The 20,781-nt window shown below is 28.8% G+C and overlaps 1 protein-coding gene across 2 annotated transcripts in view; it reads right to left on the bottom strand.

Moving 5' to 3' along the window:
• Positions 1 to 657: 657 nt before the first annotated feature.
• The window catches only part of LOC148236004 (uncharacterized), a 217,372-nt gene continuing 197,248 nt past the window's right edge, over positions 658 to 20,781 (bottom strand). The window contains exons 2-6 of one of the 2 annotated variants that reach the window (XM_088183995.1): positions 16,485 to 16,844; positions 15,651 to 15,768; positions 11,667 to 11,839; positions 6,256 to 6,306; positions 658 to 892 (exon numbers count right to left, since the gene is read on the bottom strand). In XM_088183995.1, the coding sequence (XP_088040121.1) occupies positions 819 to 892; positions 6,256 to 6,306; positions 11,667 to 11,839; positions 15,651 to 15,768; positions 16,485 to 16,844 (776 nt within the window). In that variant the 3' untranslated portion in view covers positions 658 to 818. The remainder of the gene's footprint in view (positions 893 to 6,255; positions 6,307 to 11,666; positions 11,840 to 15,650; positions 15,769 to 16,484; positions 16,845 to 20,781) is intronic. The other variant, XM_088183996.1, reaches the window with a different exon arrangement.

The following is a 20,781-nucleotide window of genomic DNA, read 5'->3' as shown; positions in this document are numbered from 1 at the left end:
CTGTACAACGTTTGAAAATAGCTTCACCTTTCAATATCTACACTCGATAAATATCTTTGAAAAATATTTACGTGAGCTTTTTGGTATATTTTCACATAAGCGTAACACAATTTATGTATTATGAAATTAAATTAAAATATACACGTTTGACATCGATTTTACATAATCTTGTATATTTTTAATCGTTGATTTTTTTATACAATTATTACATATTGACATTATTTTAGCTTTTTATTTCCAAAACTGCCGCTTTTTTTACGCTGACAACATTCAAAGCTCATCATGTTTCATATATGAGAGATTTACACATTTATATCAATAAAATAAAATTCGTTATGTATTTATATATAATTTATACACACGCTATTTACAATTCATAATTACATATATTTTTGTTATTATACATATATATTAGATAAATAAACTTTGGATTTACATGACTAGTCATATAACATTTGGTTGATTCAAATCTTAATATACTAATATATTATAAATATTTTTACAATATATTATATAGATATATGCATGTACGTATACACATTTACATACGTATACATACATAAATATTTTTATTTAACGATATTTACAGTATTGTCAGTTCACAAGTCGTTTCAGTATGTTGTTAACGCGTTTTTTTTTATTCTTCTATAGATATTATTTTTGTTTTATGAGTCAAACCGTAGCACTTGCACTGTTATTTATAAAATTTATTATAGGCTTGTTTATTCACGCTAAGTATAAAAAATGTAAAATTGTGCACTGTTTGTGGATGTAAACCAAACCATATTTGCTTAGCGTCGTGTCGTAAATGATTCGGTTTATGAGAAGATCAAAAGCACCGGCAAAAATATCAGAAAGGCGCAGAGTTTTGAAGTTGCGGCGGAATCAGTTCCTAAAAAAGTAAAAAATAAAATAAATTAATATTTTATCATTAATATTAATATATCATAATTAATAATATCATTTAGAAACAAGCAAAGTTTTATTATTTGAAGTTCTATTACATATTATCTTAATAGAAAATCGAACTATAAAAGTATTTATATTATCTTGTGAAACACTTCATATTTATTTTTTATAAAAAGCTAATAAAACATAAAGTAATTAATTAGTTTTAAATTTATGAGCACGTATATTTCAATCCCTCGTACACAAAACTTAATGATAAACTTACAGTTATGAATTATTGTATCTATATAATAGATAATATTTATCTGTAAGATTAAGAAAATATAGAAATATATGTATGAAATTACCAATTAAAATTATAGTAATATAATAAGCACTAATTCCAATGTCACAGATACGATAGAAATTGTAGAACATTATAGTTCATATGTGATTCGAACCGAGATTTTTACGGTATACTTATTGTCTAATTCGTTAGTATTTATAGGTTTTAAAATAATTAACAATTTTTGCAGGGTTTTTATAATCTCACATATAAACTTATAGATTAAAGCAGTATTATATCATAAATTTGATTGCGAATTGATAAATAAAATAGAGGTATGTCGTATTGTTGCTTGATAGCATACAATTTAATAACTATTTAAAATTAAAATACTATGTCCATATCTTAGGTAATCCCAAAATAAATGTATTTTTTTAATGAAACAGCGTTTTATGTTTATTCTAAGTACAATAAAATTAGTTTAAGACATATCTTTTCCCCACAATTCAGTTAATTTTTTAGTTTCACTAGCATAAAATGTTAGATTCTTTGACTGAAAATATTTCGATAGCCCCCTATTCACATCTTTTGCATTTTTAATTTATTTCATTTCAGGAAGTGTTACCATACATCGTTAAAAGGGCTAGAGAATCATGTGGATGAGATCATGGTTAGTCAATTTCCACATAGAAACGCGCATTAACGTGTTGTAAAAGTATTTGACCTTTGTTGTCAAGTGCAAACTATCGAGCTGAACACAATAAAAGCTTTTAGTTATTATTTGACCAAGCTTTTGTAATGAACCAAAGGACAGGTCACTCAGATTTAAGATCCAGAATTTATTGGAATATGCGGATACGCACTGACTTTTTTCCTTGCTGAATTTGTGCAGAATCCATAAACTTTATCTATCTTCTTAATGTATATTCACACTTGAATCCCACTAGTGTTGTTTCTCAACCAGCTGATGGATAGTTTGAGTAGCATTTGCATCTATTTCTGCAGCCATATATTGGTGTATTGTTCACTTGGTAAATTTTTTCCATTGTATATTTTTTATAGCCCAATTTTTGAACATCGGAATGTGATATCTAGACGTGCTTCAACACAGATATAACCAAAGATGTATTCAGGTATTAACAAGCAAAGCACGGCTGACTGTTAAAATGAAATTTAAAAAACGACATTCATTTCAGGATTATTTTATGTCATTATTTTAGTAAATCGCAAAAGGGAGATCATTGCATTATAATCCATTTCCTATTAGTTCACTGTGTAGCTACTGTACTACAGAAAATTGTGTAGCTACTATCTTAATATGTAACAGCATATAAATAAATCCCCTCAGTTTTTGACTAAATACAAAAAGTATTTATCAAAGAAAAAATTCCATAAATCAAAAATAAAAATATGCAACCGTTAAATGAACTTTTCATTGACTTTCAATACCGCTTTTTTGTATTTTGGTTTTTGCTAAGAATTTATTGTTAGTGCAAAATATAATATAATATATTAAAATAAAAAAGTATTTATTATATCCTATATTTTGTAATTGTTGTGTAATTTTCAGTTTCTTGATTTTAAAATAAAACGTAGTGTATCGTAAAATCAAATCTACCTAACCAGCTAAACCATATTTTAAGTTTACTTAAACCCTATATTTAATTAATATTTTTCAGTCAACCTGCCAGCGTTCCCGACGTCAACCAGCAAATAATTAAACAGTCACACAAAAAACCCTATGTAACTCGAACCAAGACAGCGTTAAACGTCTCGTGTCGGCGACGTTGCGAATTATTGCCACGTGATGCATAAAAGCCCTTTAATCTTGCAGCACTTAATTACGGGCCGCACTCTCGGTAGTACCTAAGCTCATCGCCCCGGGCGACGCTTTTTTCACCTTTGACGGCGTCCTTAGAGATGCGCTCATCCCTTATACACGACGTTCGTCATCCTAAAGAATCAAGTGGTGCTCTGTGTTTTTCCCTTTGGCCCTTCGAGAAACGCCTTTCACAGACGCAATTTTCGTACCGCAATCGCTCCGATACACAGAGCGGCTTAAAAGCCTGTTTAACGCGAGAAAACACTTATATTATACATAGGCGTAGTACGCGATATAAGAAGTCAAACGTGTATTAATATTTTTAAATATGTCAATATTAAATAATCATTGCAATGAATATAATAATTAATGTAATTATAATTTTTTTACTTATATGTACATATAAAATATATTAATATTTCCTAAAAATCAGATATGTTCTTGGCAGTGTTTATAAAACACAATTATTTATCTAAGACAAGAACAGAAAATATTTTCTGAATAATTAAAGAAAATCTCTTTGAAACGATTTTCAAAAGCATTATTTATTTAATAAAGTATAAATGTAACGAAAGGACAGATGTATGTATTTAACTGTATCAATATTCTTGCTAATTCCTCAAAAAAAAAATCAACATTACGTTTGTGTACCTAATCAAATTTGACAAAGATTGTAAAAATCAGAAGCCGTGCTTCTTTGATTAGACTTCAAAGTTCAAGGCGTGAACGCATAATGAGCCTGCTAAGAAAAAAATATTCGCTCAAACAGAGACGCTTCACATTGTGCCGAGAAGTCTACGCAGGCTCGCAATAAAGAAGTAGAAGAAAAAATGGTAGATCATCACGGGGGGCGCTCTTACTAGAGCCCCCAGGGGTGGTTGCTTGTTTGTACCGAGCAAAAAGCGGGTTCATTAAAGTCCACCCCGACAAAGATTCACAAACGCTCTTCAGGTTTCTCGCTAATTCCAAAAAGTCCTAGAGTGCCCTCAGAGTGTTAAGTGGCTAAGGGGTAATCACGCTCAAAGAGTATGCAATGTATTTGTTTTAATATTTATTTATTTATTAAACATGTGAAGAGCCAAAACATAAAAATATTTTTTATAATAATATTTAAGCACACAGTGTGACCACCGAGTGTTAGTATCTAGATAAAAATGATCCATACATCTGACAGATAAAAAGTCGGATAGCTGTGCTTATTGGAAAGTTGTCTAATACTTCTGTACATATATGCCATGTTAAATACTTGCGCTGGCACACGAAAACGAAATTGTTCCAGAATTTTCAGATTGTGTATATTCCCTAACAGCAGTTTGAATAAGTGCTTTTCCAAGTACAGTGGTGCCTTGACTTACGAGTTTAATTCGTTCCGTGACGGAGCTCGTAACTCAAATTACTCGAATGTAAAATCAATTTTCCCCTTTAAAATGAATTGAATCCATTTCAATGAGAATTTTTTAATGGATTTGTGCCAATTAAAATGGTAAATACATTGTACCTAATTCAATGATAAAGCTCATTTTTAAGTTACGTTAGTATGTCAATTTTAAAATAAAAATTCAAGTCACTCCTAAATCAAGGTTTCACTATATGCCAGTCGATGCGACTTAGAGGAATCAGAACTTAACATACCTTGTAGGAATTTTGTGGTAAATATAAATTATTAGTATTTTTATTACGTCATATACAGGTATTTGAGTCACCTTTTTGGGATTTTTTATTAGAAACGAAACTGTTGTGTGCTCGATGATTATACAATGCGCACAGTCGAGCTTTTTAATTATTTTTAATTGTATTTTATATGCTGATTGAATATATAATCTACTTTCAATAGGACATCTAAATCGATTACCATTTTTGTGCGATAAAGCATATAATTATTTATTTTATAAACAAAATTAAGTGGTGTTTTTGCTTTAGAATAACTAATTAAATAATATATTTTGATGCTTTTATGAGATATCTATTCATAAAGATACTTAAGGGCATCATTGAATAGTAATAATTTGGAACAATGGTTAAATTATATATTAACATGATTATATAATATATCACACAGACTGTATCAAGTATTGCCAGATTTACTGGATATTTACAGTCAGTAATGGTGAATCAATATTATCTCAGTATGAAAAACTTCATGTTTAAGTTATAAAAAAGCAGCGCAAATTATTTGGATGCTATACTGATAAATTATATAAACAACATTTACTTTTGAAACATTAAACAAATCAAAACATGAATATTCTAGATAATAAAAATATATAAATATAATAATAAACATAAATGTACAAAATAAAATGAAAAACTGCCAAAAAAATATTTGTTCATACAAAATATATCAATAATGGTGAAAGTATGTTAAGCTACGTATAAGGCGATAGGATTAATCAAATTTTCAGGCGTTAGAGAATATTAAGGATGATCTAACTAAATTTAAAGTCTATGTTAATGAATCTATTTTACAAATGTTTGTAGTGGCCGTTGTTGCCGATATTTTTAAAGAAATTCATATATTATAGTAAGTTATTTAGTATAATTTTTTATCTTAGTAAGACTGCAACCGTAAATTTTTAAAACGCCCCCAGGTATTAAGAGTCAAAACACATAAAAATATATAATATAATTTCTTAAATTTTAACAGCTAATCTTGAATTTTTAATGCATCATTGCTTGCTGTTCTTCGTGTACATGTTATTATTTTTAACATCTTTGCTACACCTGGATTCTGATAGCTAGCTAAAATGAACGATAGCGGCCTTAAAAAAGACTAATATTTTCTAAATAGCCTACTTTGATTCAATATGAAAGCATTCAAAAAAGGGTTCAATGCTGTCAGACGTCAAAGATTGTGAAAGATACTAATAAAATGATTTTAATGGGATCTTAGCCTTTGAGCTTAAATTTGTTAATATAAATATTTCACAGAAATTTTCTATAGGGTACATAATACGTAATAAACAACAAATAATTTATTTCATTACAACAGATTAACAACAACAAATCAGGAAAATGTAGGGATCTTTTTAGTGTAAGAAGTAGTAAGTTACAATCAATTTATTATTAATCAGTCGTTTAGTTACAAGAGGGTTAGTTAAATAGGATTAGGGGGTGATTGAGGGTAAAGAGATCGCAAGCAAGTGGAAATGTGCATGTGACATCGATTGCGCTCGATTATGGCGGAAAAATGTGAGGGGTTCACGGTATTAGTGGAGTAATCAAGTTACTGAAGGGTTAATCAAATATGTTTGCTGCTTACCGTAGGACCGAGTGCCTGCCGCAGGCGGTTCGCGGGCCAAGTTTGCTCTCCCTGTTACCATAAATCACAATTTAATATTTTGCGTTAATGCAAATTATTTAAACATATAATCTAAGGTGCGTGAGGATTTATCGCTTTGTGCGAATGAGTAAATCACGTTGTAATTTGATAATAAAGTGATGTAATGTAATATATACTAGAACTGCATGAATTTATCATTTCTGCTTAAATAACACTAATAATGTTTTGCAGTTTTTGCCACAAAGATAACTCAACAAATATGTAAAATTTTACTTTTTATAATAATAAACTTATTTATATTTGCTTATTGAATTTGTTTAAATGTACACCAAAGTGTTCTACAGACTACTAGATAATAGGTTTAAGAATTGTGTGTATATATAATACAATATATTTTTTCAGATATTAAATATTCATATGAGCTTTAATTTCATAAGAAGTATAATATATTATTATTTATATTTCTTGTTCGATAAATTCAAGTGATGTTGATAAATATTTTTCTTTCTAATAAATACATGACACCATAAATTAACGTGTCAACATTGTTTCGCAAACAAACCCCGAACTTGCTGATTCATTCACAGCTCTACGCATCGACGGGTCAGTTTGACATTCGCATACATATATTGTTTTGTGCCAAAATACATTTAACCAAACACTTTTTTCAATTCAACAACTCGAAAACAAGCACAACTGGCGTGCAGCATCGATCAACCGTATCTGGGTCAATTGCTCGCGTCTGCCCTTTTGTTACATACATTAAACGCCGGTCAACGGCGTGAAATTTATGTAACGAGCCCTGCGGATTTATAAGGGTCCGACCCGGTTGACAAAAATAATTATTCAACGTATCCGAATCGGCGTGCGTTACTAAACTTATGTATAGCTTAACTATCCTCGACGCTTGTCTACTACGAGTGTTAGCAATCGAAACCTTCCGAGTATAGAGCGCTTTTGCGAACCCTCCCCGTCTATGAAAACTGTTATGGAATTAATGACCTAATATTTTATGGTCTGGCTCACTTTTAGCCATGTTTGGTTTTGCTCTTGATTAAAACCGCTAATTTATTCATTGGTTTCCGATCGTTGCACCCCTGGCTCGGTTCTTTGCGATTATACGCGCTGAACGCACTCGAACCGCAAAATTTGGTTATTTATATCAGTTAATCGGTTTTAACATGTTTAATATAATATCATATTAAACATCAGATACATATTTATCTATAAACTAAATAATAACGACTATCGCCTATTTTAACATATTAAAAAATATTCAAGAAAAATGCGATTTGTCACAATTTTAACTCAAATACGTCCAAATTTCATGTTTTCTAGCTATTTTGTGAATAAAACCGAATGTCTTAAAACTCGAAACGCAACGTAAAATCGTGTATTAGATAATAGTTATCTATACAAATTTAGGTTAAACTATCGTTCGATAATTGGTCTTAATCTAATTAATTCAGTCGTTAAGCGGCCGTTTCGAAGTCACGTAACAAATTTTAGTCAATTCTAGAGAATTATATAATACGATAACGTCTATGTAGTATATACGATAGCAATACCTTACTTACATCCATTTGAATTATGTATATACATAAATCAATAGATGTCACTAATATATCCAACCAAGAAGAACGCATTTTTTTATATTTATATCGTTTGACATCAAACATGTCTCTTTCTAAAGGTCACTGATAAAGTTATGAAGAGATACTATAACATCATAAAATTTTATTCATTTAAAAAACAAACCTTTTTTTAAACAAGCTACAAACACGATGTCAAAATTTATACGGTTTTTAAAAACGTTTACTCCAGCTTATCTTTATGTTAATGCAAAAGTTTTGCTAAAATATTTATTTTTACATTAGTTAACTTTTGTTAACATCTTCTTAATAATTCTATCCTAACTAAAAAATAGACACTTATAAATTAAACACAGCGTTCTTGGACCGATTCTGTTTTTGTTATACACGATATTTATCATCTTACTTATACAAATTTAACAATAATTTTCTAACAAAACTTCTGATACTGACAAAAAATTATCAACCCTAAGTCTATGAACAGCTCTTTTAATGGCAAATCAGAGCTAATAAAACTAAATCGGTTTACGGACTATCAAATATCCTATAATATGATATAGATAATAATACAATTTAAGTGAATTAAACATACTCTAATTTTATAATAATTATTTAAAGGATGTCTCCAGAGGGACACTTCCTACATGTTATTTTTATTTTTTTTTCCCAAAGTGCTTAGTTTCTGGGAGAAAAGAGATTGAAGGAAACATATATAAATACAAGGTATTGCTTACTGTTAAAATAGTCTGATAGCGTTTAAATAATAAATAAGAATATCACAATAACGCAAACAGTAGATATTTTACATCTAGTAGCGCATGATTCATTATTCTTTTTATCGGTACGCGATTGGGCGACGGATAAATGGGCGATTCCGGTCAATTGGACGACGGTCAATAGGGCGATGGTTAATTGGGCGACAGAAATTAAAAAAAAACTTGCACGCTTTGCTTTATTGTAAATATGAATAAAATATACATTAAAACGAAAAACTATATTAAATGAAAAACAATTTTATTTTTAAATTAATAACTCATATTATAATTATATGCAATACCGCGTAATGATATTTTCTCTATTGTACCTCAAAACTTTTATAAAAATTCTTTGGTCTATTCTTTTCATAAAGATATCCATTCCAAACATATTTTTCCTTGTCTTTGTGACTTAATATACCTGTATTATCCATTTATAAAGAATATAAACTATGGTAACTCAAATTAGTCGTTCTCAACAATGATCTATAAAAAACAATTATCTATAAATAACACATAAAATATAACCCACATGTGCATAAAAAGATACATACTTATTTTCTCGCTGAACTGAATTTTTTACCAAAAATACAATGACACCGTGACAAAGTGTTTTAAAAACACGACAAAAATACTTTTCAAAGACGCAACGAAACTGTTTGCGAATGTTTTTAGTCAAAATTCAAAAGTATACTGAGCGCTAGTTGTGGGTTATTATATTAATATATAACTACCCTATCTAGTTTTAAATAGATAACTGTAAAATAAGCGATTTTTGTGAATTCCCAAAGTTTATTCTCACGCTAATTTCCAAGGCTCAAAACATAAAAAAAATTCGCGTTAAGGGCAAAATCCACGATAAACATTTATTAGCGCTATTTCTGGGTTATTATATTTATAAATACTACCCTATCCAGTTTAAAATGGATAACGGTAACATATGCGATTTTTGGAAATTCCATAAGATTGTTCTCACAGTAATTTACAAGTCTCAAAATATAAAAAAAACGCGTAAAGGGCAAAATTCACGATAAACACTTATCAGTGCTAGTTCTGGGTTATTATATTTATAAAAACCTATCCTATCTAATTTAAAATAGATAACTGTAAAATATGCGATTTTTGTAAATTTTCAAAGTTTATTCTCACGCTAATTTCCAAGGCCCAAAACATAAAAAAAAATCGCGTAAGGGCCCACTATAAACATTTATCAGGTAGGTATTTATAATAAAATTACTAACTTAAGCTTAAGTATTTTATTATATCGGGTAACTCTCTTAAATTCTTGAATAAAAAAATCAAACTGTTTAAGTGATATTTTATGATTAAATATGCACAAATGATAAGTAAATATATACATATATCTAATGTAGGTATATTATATTTTGTTTAGACCAAATAATGTTATCATCTTTTAACTCTTTTCTAAAAAATATTACTTATATTTTCGTATGTACGTATATGTATATATATATTTTAATATGTATTAAAGTATGTTTTTTATTTAATTAATTATAAGATCATGATTTGCATCACATTTATTTGTAATGCATTATTATTGTATAGCTCAAAAGACCGTCGCCCAAAAGACCATCGCCCATTTTGAATCGCCCATCTGACCGTCGCCCAATTGACCGTGTCCCTCTTTTTATGTCCCATTTTAAATAAAACACAAATTTATTTTGTGTGTTTTGAAATTTTGTTGCGTAATGTTTTAAACAATCACCAATCAACGCAAAAAGGGTCGTATTTTCATATTATATTTTTATTAAATACTAAATATTTTTATTAAATACTACTTGTACAAACCAGATGATTTCATTGGTTTTTAACGTTATTTTAACGTAGATAAAAATCAACTATAATCATAAACTTGTTCTTATTAGCGCTAAAAAGCTGTTAAAATAAAAAACTTTGCTTGCATATCTACCGTACTCATTATAAATATATTTTATTAGCATTATAGCACTAATGCTTTTAGGGGTTTACTAAGTAAACGTGATATTCACATAATTAAATGATTCAAAAAAATTATTAGCCATATCTCAAATTCACACAATTATTTAAAAAAATATAACCATTAAGTTGCATTTTCAAATAAATTGTTAGTTTAATTATTGAAAAACTAAAAAATAATGACTATTAAAATATACTTAACACTATGATGAGATTTTTGTGCAAAGAGGTATTATTTTATGTAATATATGATATACAAATACACAAGGCAAGAATATAATTTATATAACCGATTCGAGATATTTAAGAAATCGCTAATTTATAATTATAATATTATGTTTAATGGGAAGGATTTTTTTTTGATACATATTATAATAAGTTAGTGAAATAATCTAAATAAATTTATGTTTTGCCTTATTTTTTTACAGAGTTATAAACAACATAAACATTCATACGTCTCTAATAGTTAATTAGTAAATTAGATTTTATAAAAGTATTTTAACCATTTTTTTATTTTTGATTCTACTTATTTTAGCGGTTTTCGATCAATGTAATACGTTAATTTCATAAAGCATTTCGTAACGTATATTCTGCAAATATGTCAGTAATTTAATTCTTGCCTAAAAATTTACAATATCCAAGTTTTATTTTATACATCAGTCGTATAAGAAAACAGGAAATTTCATCATTTATATGTACAAATATCACATATTTTTTGTGATTCCTTGCATACGCAAAACACGCAAAACTTTCGACGTATACCTCGCAGTTTAATAATGCAAAACGCTTCCGTTTCATAAACATTTTGTTACGTTATATAGAGTAGTACTATACTTTATACTTTTTCTTCTCAAATTTGAATAAAGCGAACGTAACGAGAGTGGCACGACAAAAGAGAAGCGATTTCAAAGAAAACATTACAATTTATCATTCGCAAAAAAATACAATACCGATATGTAGTCGTTACGGTTCGATACGCAAATGGAAATATGGCGATACGGCTCGGTTCGGTACATTGCGCGCACATTGGCGTTCGCGTCGAATATTTTTACATACATTATTAATATATAATGCAACAATATATTACCTGGATAATATATGGCCTCCTTTTTGACGACATAATTGGCCTGAGGTATTCTTAGCTCGCAGACAAACTCGGTCGGTGAGGGTAACATCTCGTCTCTGAGAAGGACCCACGAAACTGCGTCGTAACGATCCCCCGATGGTGTAATGCGGGTTGAAATTCCATCTAGGCGATCACTGTAAGAAAAATAAGGATTCAAATTTATAAAAATATAATAAATTTGCAGATCTGTGCATTTAGTCGAGAATTAACTTTATTTATGGTTTTAAAATTGGCTTAATGTATATACAGAAAAAAAAAATTACATGAATACATAAAGCATATAAACAATAATAAATTTAAAATAATTGACAATATTTTTTAAAACATTTGGTAGTAAGTACTTTCAGTAATTAAACAGAAAATAAGCAATAAATTAATAAATAGGAAGCAATAAATTATTGTAAAAATCGCAATTTCCAACAATTTTTTTGTCGAGTATGTTTGATCTTATATGCTCTATTCTGTAGCAATAAAGTATTAGATTTAAAATATTTATATAGTTCATAATTGCTCTTGCAGTTTACCTTTGATTTTAATTAAATTTGTGTTTGTTTATAAAATATAGCATATATTAAAAATATCATTACCAGAGGCAATTTTAAATGATACACTTCAAGAAGCACCGCATTCAGAAAGACCCTCAGTTATTGATAACGAATATTATAAAACACCGTTGAAAGAAATTTACAATAATTTGGTATCATTATTTTTAAAATGGATCCATGTTACATACTCAATTGGTTAAATAGAGTTATTAAATTACAAACAACTTTTAACACAATTCAATTTTTTGTGTGATGAGTTAATTACTTCATAAAAAGGGGCTATATGCAGCTATAATGTTTTTAAATTGCTGACAAGCGGATGGTGATTTTGACAGTTTTATAATTAAAATTTGTAAATTGGGCAGTTATTATTAAAAAAATACAAACACAGTGAAAAATATTTTGTTATTTTAGTTAAATTAGGTCAGAAAAAGTGAGTGAAATATAGATTTATATATCGTTGCTTGGTTGCTTATAAATATTTTTTTTATAGTTTATGTTCCTAGCATATAAAAGTCTATATATATATATATATATATATATATATATATATATATATATATATATATATATATATATATATATATATATATATATATATATATATATATATATATATATATATATATATATATATATATATATATATATATATATATATATATATATATATATATATATATATATATATATATATATATATATATATATATATATATATATATATATATATATATATATATATATATATATATATATATATATATATATATATATATATATATATATATATATATATATATATATATATATATATATATATATATATATATATATATATATATATATATATATATATATATATATATATATATATATATATATATATAATAGTACAACTGAAAATTTAGGTTACATAAGCCAACATCAGTGTAATTATAATTATTTTACATTAAATTAAGCCTGCTAAATATTGTAACTCTATTTCTAAATCTATAATTATTAACAGTTATAAGTATAAAAATTAAAGAACGAAGTTTAATTATAAATGACAACTAATTAATAATATCTTATCCTTATTGCTAAAAATTATTATATATGTATAAAGTCATCCTGCATTGTTTTATATATTTAATTTTAGTACAACGACTCAAAAATACATTCGGTCTATTGTTCGTTGAACCGATTACGCAAAATGGACTCGGATCCGCAATAAATAATTTAATGTTACGTTTTATTCGGCGACGCAATTTCCTAATCCAATGCCATAAAACAAATTCGGATCTGATTCGCGTAAATTTTCAACTTTGACATCAAATCGAGCAGCATAAAGGGATTTCCCGCGGAAAAACCGATCAGGACGACTTAGCTAAGTCGGTCCCTCGGCTACATTGAAAATTCGTGGTCCTTGAAACGCCCAAAACCAATTGAACGTGGTTAATTTGATCTATTTCGATTTATTCCTAGCTTTGCATAATTCCTGAACAAACACTGGGCTTGTTCAAAGTTGCGCGTAAATTAGCGAGACATGTTTGCGTTAACTTAGGGCTTCTACAAATGTAATTTTGATAACCCCGTGACCTAATCTTGGGTATACTAAACACACCTATGTATGTAGCTTCCGACAAATGCGTAAGTTCTTATAATTGTTTTTTTTATCAGTTACAGATAATTCATGACCATGGCTGGAGCATAGAAAAAAAATAAAAAATAAATAACTAAGTTTACTTTGATGTTTAAAGTTTAAACCATTGTACAAAACTGGTATAGTAATCAAAATCTTGTATAATTTATTATAATTTAAAATACGCTTATCTTGTATAAATAAAATTACGAAATGATCAACTCAACAATACATGCGTTTTATTTTATAAATATATGTTACTTTGTAGATATAAAGCTAAATATGTGTATTATTTTAATTATATATTTTTACAAAAATTCTTGAACCAAATTCATTTTTCTAGAAATTAAAAATTTTGATAAATCAGAATCATATAATTTAGTTAGGTTGTTTCTTTCTTAGTTTCAGTTAATAATACTCGATGCATTTATTAAACAAAACACACTGATTGTCCTTCTCTACAGTATATTTATATGGTTGCATTATATCTAATTCATGGGAATCACAGTGAAGCCTTTCCTGAAATGGCGCGACATTACCTTATCTAGTATCATTACAGGGCTGTCGAATCCTAGTACTCTACGATTGATTTATATACACGCCACGTAATTTCAAACAGTGCCACAGCATACCTACGTATAATAAAAACAAAGGCAAACTTAGCATTTGCATGAAAAACGATAGTTTGTACGCCGGATTGAATTATTGCCTAGGACGTCGATAGCGTGCGCGCATAGTATATTATTAAACGTTCATACAGTAAATACGAGTTTAGGCGAGATAAGGTTGCTAGGTTATCAAAATTATATTTTGAGAGACTTCATGCGCAAAAGTTAATACAAATATGCGTGGGCTTTGATATTTGTTTAAAGGTTTTACTACTACTGTAGTAGATATAACCATGACTAGCGCGATGGAAAAAAATTGAGGTCTACGAATATCGGCGAATTGATAGATTAGTTTTAACAAAAGGTTCGAGTTTATAGGAGTATTTTTTCTGACTGTATAGCAGTGAAGCTAAATATTGTATCGCGACTTAAATTTGCATCGTAGCATTTTTTAACAGTATCTTATTTTAAAGGACAATCAGATGTAAAATGTTTTATCCAAACATAATTCAATATTAATACCTAATTTCTGCACCAGACTTAGAACATATATAACGTTACCAAATGACAATGCAATCATTAATAATTTTCTTCAATTGAATATACATTAAAACACATTAAAAAATACATTAAAACCCTGTAGGAAAGAACATATTTTTAAGTCTAATATACTTGGATTATATAAACAAATTTTGATACACACACCGGACAACTAAATAAAGAAACAGTTTTAAAAGATAATTAAAAAGCTGACAAACACATATTTCGTTATTGCAGATATATTAAATATATGATGAGCTTTCAAAAATAATCATATAAATAATTATCTATTGCAATAAATAACCACAAAAAAAAACTTTCAAGTAAATTACAATTTTTTTTAGTATGTATGGTTTTTAGGCAAATCGTTAAGTGAACTAAAGAAAAAATTAGATTGAACTTAATTGTGTAATTTATTAAGATAAGTGGAAATTATAAAAGTGTTGATCGCAACTTTAAATAAAACCCGTAATATTTTTATTAAAAATCTAACAAATATTTCAGTTTATATTATAGATTGGTAAATGCAGGTTATAGATTGGTAAATCAACAAGTGATATTTTGACGTAGCATATTTGCTACTCCTGTATCCCTACATTATTGTATTAAAATAATATTGTTTTCTCACCTATCTGGCGTTGTGATGGTGATGTTCGGTTTTGGAAACATTCCATCTGCAGAACACATCACTTTCACGGAATCTTCTTGTTGTTTATCTTGAACGAGCCGAAAGTTTCTTTCGGGAACTGAAAGAAGAATAGCGTTAAGATTATTTATGTGATATAATGAAAACATAAACTTATCGTAAAATCGCGTTTGTATACGTACACTGAAATTACTTCATCAATATGTTTTTACAATAAATATATATTTTTATATCGCATTAATGCGCACGATCGAATTGATTTCGTTTTTCTTGAGCACAACAACGATACAAATATAAGAGCATGGAGAGAGAGAGATATAGTATATCGATATATTTTCGCGGTACAAAGGATGATTGACAATGACAACTCGAATCTAATTTCTAAATCTATCATCCGAACAAAAGCTTTGTGTTAAAGCTCACCGTAACATGACAGATTAGTTGTTACGCGAAAATCCGAAATTAAATTGATAGCTCAAGCGTTATTTTGATATATTGGAAACAGAGGGGGATTATATTGATGTCTTTGCCGAAAATTGTTTGGTACTTAATTATTTAGCTAGAGATGTATAAACCGCATAGTTTCGTATAAGATAAATTTAAAATAGGTTATACATTGATTAGCATTATATTATAAAAAAAAAATAATGTTAAAACTAGATTTTAATAACGACATTATTTTATGATGTTTTATTAAGTTAAGCTTAGGAAATGTAAATTTGTATCGTTACCTAACTTTTATATATTATGTTTTGTTGGTGATGTAATATAATGTGTTTTAGAGGGCATAAAGTATTATAAAAAACAAATCCTTACCGAACACTGTCATTTGTTTCGTCCTCATGTCCTCCGCAAGGAATGTTGAAACCACGCACGTATATTCACCGGACAGTTCTGTGCCAGGGTTGACTATCCGCAGTGCCCTGTGGGATTTGTAGGGGTCGTCCGATACCCTGTAGCTGAGGTCCAGCTTCCCTCTTAAAATACCCAATCCTTGCGGTTGGTTTTCTGTCGGGATCCATTGATAAACTTGTGTTTTGTTTTTAAAAAACCACTTTACCACCAATCCTTTCGTGTCCTCCATAACGTAATTACAGTCTAACACCACTGAATCCTGTCCACCCAACTGTATGATCTCTGGCACTTTCATATCTATGATCTTAACACAGCAAACTCCTGAAACAAACAATACAAAAATTGTAAATAAATCTATAAATAAATTCATGTCATCCAGATAACCGAGAGGTTATCGGATTAGGTTTCATTGTCGAGAAATTCAATTAGACCGGTATGCGTATGTAACGGGATATTTATGTTTGCTCATTCCTTTCGCGTTTTCAGTCCCAATTTCGTCAGACGGATAAATTTTCAAGGGGCTTTCCGAATAACTGTGAAAAACGCTATCCTTTATATTAAGAGAGTCAAATGAATTTATTATATCTAGGGCGTGGGGCCGCCGGGACACGTAAACCTAGCATTTCGCGCTTCATTGAATCCGGCCCTGTAAATAAAACAAGCTGAGGGCAGTGTACATGTAAAAAAATGGGCTTTAGCAGGAATGAAATCGTTTACCGTCGAGCTGATCGGGACCGACGAGTCATCGAAAAACTCAAGGAAAATTTCATTAAAAACGTCCACTCGGACGGTTCATGGCCGTGAAAGGTGTATTTACATATTTTCTTTCCCTTTGAGCCGAAACCCTAAAAAAGGTCTTTAAAATTTAGAATGAAAAAAGTTTCGTCTTTAATTTATTTAATTCGTGGCATGGTTATTGATGTTTGAATTTATAAATAGTACAGTTTATAGATACCATTCTTATAGATTCTTATAAAATTTTTTTAAGAGACGAAGTATAATTAAATATATACATATACGTATTGTCAATATTTTATTAAGTTTAGATATTAGGTAAAAAAATAACTTATTTAATTAACACAAATATACTTTATTATATTGAAATTTCAATCAGCACTTTGTTATTATTTTTGTACAACGATAGACTTTATTTTTTTATAAATTTATCTATTTTCAATGATTTAAATTACAGCATCGGCCTTGAGGTACATCCATTTTTTGATACAGTTTAGTGTGTAGTTCTATGATATTAATTTCAAAGTGTCTATTTTTCAGGTTGGATTGGATTATTAAAAATATGTTGTGTGGAATCCATTTCTAATTTTTTTAAGTAGTCCATGGTACCACATTTTGTCCAAGACCTGCTTTATATTTGAAAATATGGCTGAGCTGTATTTCTATTTTCAAAATCGAAGCAATTTAATGATCACGAAAGAAATAAAGTTCCTCTCTTACTGGTTTTATTTTTCTTAATAATTATTTTTCTAATATTTTTGACATAACTAGTAAAAATATTAATACATATTTTGCACATTATCTATTTTATATTTTGGATCTTTTTATTATACTCTTGTTTCAAATATTATGGTTTGTTTTATTAAGACATGATTATTAGCAAAATTAAATTTTATATTGAAAATATTATTTGTAGCCCATTACAATAAATATATAAGGCTAGTAAAAATGTTTGCAAGTGACTACAACTTTTTTAAGTGTTCAGGATAAATCTTATAACTGTACGATTCGACAATTGAAAAATAGGCGTTAATCTTTGTCTTTAGGCTAGCTTAATTTATTCAGATACTGTAACTATGTTTAAATAACTAAGTAAATAATTAAATACAAAACATTCACAAATATTTTGTGGACTTTTTATATATTTATTGTAATTTATATTAAACTTGCTTAGAACCTTTTAATAAGTTAAATAACCATTATATATATTAATTGTGTTTTTTTTATATATATATATATATAAAAGCTTTTTTCAGCTGTCCATTTGACCCCATACTTTATCGAATACAAACATAGTTATAATGTAAACGTGCAAAATGACCGGTAATACATCGTGTTTAAGCACCGACTGCGCCCACCAATATCGGCCGCGCTTTTTAGGATCACCGAGCACGAGCTTAGCTTACATAAGCTGGATTAAAAAAAAAGTGTGAGAGGGAAAGGGGAACCTTCGGGGGCAGGGTTGACAAGCATGGCGTTTCACGTTAGTCGCATTTATCCGAATGAAAAATGGCCGCTGCTGCCAACAACAAGTGTGGGTCGCCAACACATCCGTTCGCGTGAAAAACCTATAAAAGACGACGCCCGGGGCCCATAAATATTAAATCCGCTTCAATCCTTTACCGGTAGACTGACACGAGGCGTTGCAATCAAACAAAAACTATGAGCCCTACCGGGCGTATTTCTGCTCGTGGCTCTAGTCACGGAATCCCTCCTAGCAAAACTATAATAAATATTTCATACACGAAACATTCGCAATGGTTCTATTCTTATTCTTGGTGCAGTGGCGTGGCAATAAAAAATTGGACCCATGAGTAAATATCCCCAAAGGGCCAACCTCATAATTTTTTAAGCAAAAAATCATGTTATATTTAATTTATATTATATTTTAAATGATTTTTTTAAATAATATTTAACCAACATTTTTGTATTACTCAAATGTACAAGCTTTCGTGGCCAAAATAAGGTACCAAAATTGAACGAATAGGGTTAAATTTTTTTAAAACAGTATCATTTAGAAAGTCAATATTTAACGTAAAAAAAATTATCGTTAGAATAAAAAAAAACATATTTTAAAGTCAAACAATTTTTATTCCATTCGTATATCCATAGAATTTCATTTCTTGCAGCAATTTTCTCACTCACATTTAAAACATTCACACCCGATTCTTCATTTAAAACGTTAAAATTATATAAGTTTAAGAATATAAGTAAGAAATATACAATTAGTAAGAGAAAGTTTAAGCTGGGGCATAAAATCGCACATATTTCAAGTGAGCACTGAGTAGACTGTAGTATGAGAAAAGATGTGGTGTAAGTTTGATTCGGTTCTGTTCTGTCTATGGTTCAATATGATGTACTAAGACGTACTTGTAAAATTTAGAGTTTGTTGTTTAAGCGTATTATGATAACAACCGTTATGTGATAGTGAAGCAGAGACCATTTTGTACATACTTTGCAATTAGTTGAAAGGCATTTGTAAAAAGTAGAAAAATGGTTTTGCTATAGATTTTCAAGTTTCAAGCAACTAAAACCGTTACAATCACAAAAAATATCGACACTGTAAGATAAATATTTTAACAGTCATAAGCATGCAATAGCACTGGGAATATTTATTTGGAGTTTAAGAAGAATTTTTTATGCCAATTTAAAACTGCATCCAAACCTCAAAAATAAAGTGAAATAGATGCCAACCGCAAAGTCCTAAGTATGTAAACTTTATCCAGAAAAATTATAAAGAGTAATGCAAAAAAATCAGGAGCATCTTAAGCAATGTATTGGCAACACTATCACCATTTGTCTGTTATGATTTTAAAAACCAAAATTAAAATCTGGTTTTTAAACAATTTTTAAAAATATATACAATTCTTTTAGATAACCTCAAAATGTGTAAACCCTATTTGAAAAAGCAGTATATTTGGCTTTAACTTTCATTTATAGACTAAAACTTTTAGTTTTAAAAAATATATTTTTTAACTAATGTTTGATAATGAAAAAAAATACGAATAACATGAAAAGTGCTAAGAATAAAATTTGCAGAATAAAATCGAATTTGTCTTTTTTCTTTTTATTCTAAGCTCTACAGCCCTAGTATGTCAGCTCTGACCTGGTTTTCAGGATCTGGTCAGGGTTTGTATAATCATTTCCTGATCAGGTTTTGTATAATCATATTTTAGTGCTTTTTGGTATACTAGTAGATCTAAAATGTTTATGAAGTCCAATTTCTGCAGTAATGTGCAGAAATTATTTTTCTTTGGACTTTATCACCAACGTTGTTCTGGGCGTTTAATAATGAAACAAGATATATATGTTAATTCACTTACTTTATCTATAGTTTGCTTACATCAACTTGCAGGTGATCTTGGTGTATTTTTGTTTTTTAATGGACACAGATTTTTTCTTCTAAGAATTGACCTTTACCCCAATTCGCTTAGCTGCCTTCTGAATATCATTAAATGTCTCCAGAGCAGCTTTTTTTGGCGTCCAATTATATCAATATCATTGGCGTAGCTAGAAATTTTGG

This window comes from Plectrocnemia conspersa, unplaced genomic scaffold (genome assembly GCF_051122295.1).
Source record: "Plectrocnemia conspersa isolate PC_06_02 unplaced genomic scaffold, ASM5112229v1 ptg000004l, whole genome shotgun sequence".
Taxonomy (NCBI): Eukaryota; Metazoa; Arthropoda; class Insecta; order Trichoptera; family Polycentropodidae; genus Plectrocnemia; species Plectrocnemia conspersa.
This window is presented reverse-complemented; position numbering and strand designations above follow the sequence as displayed.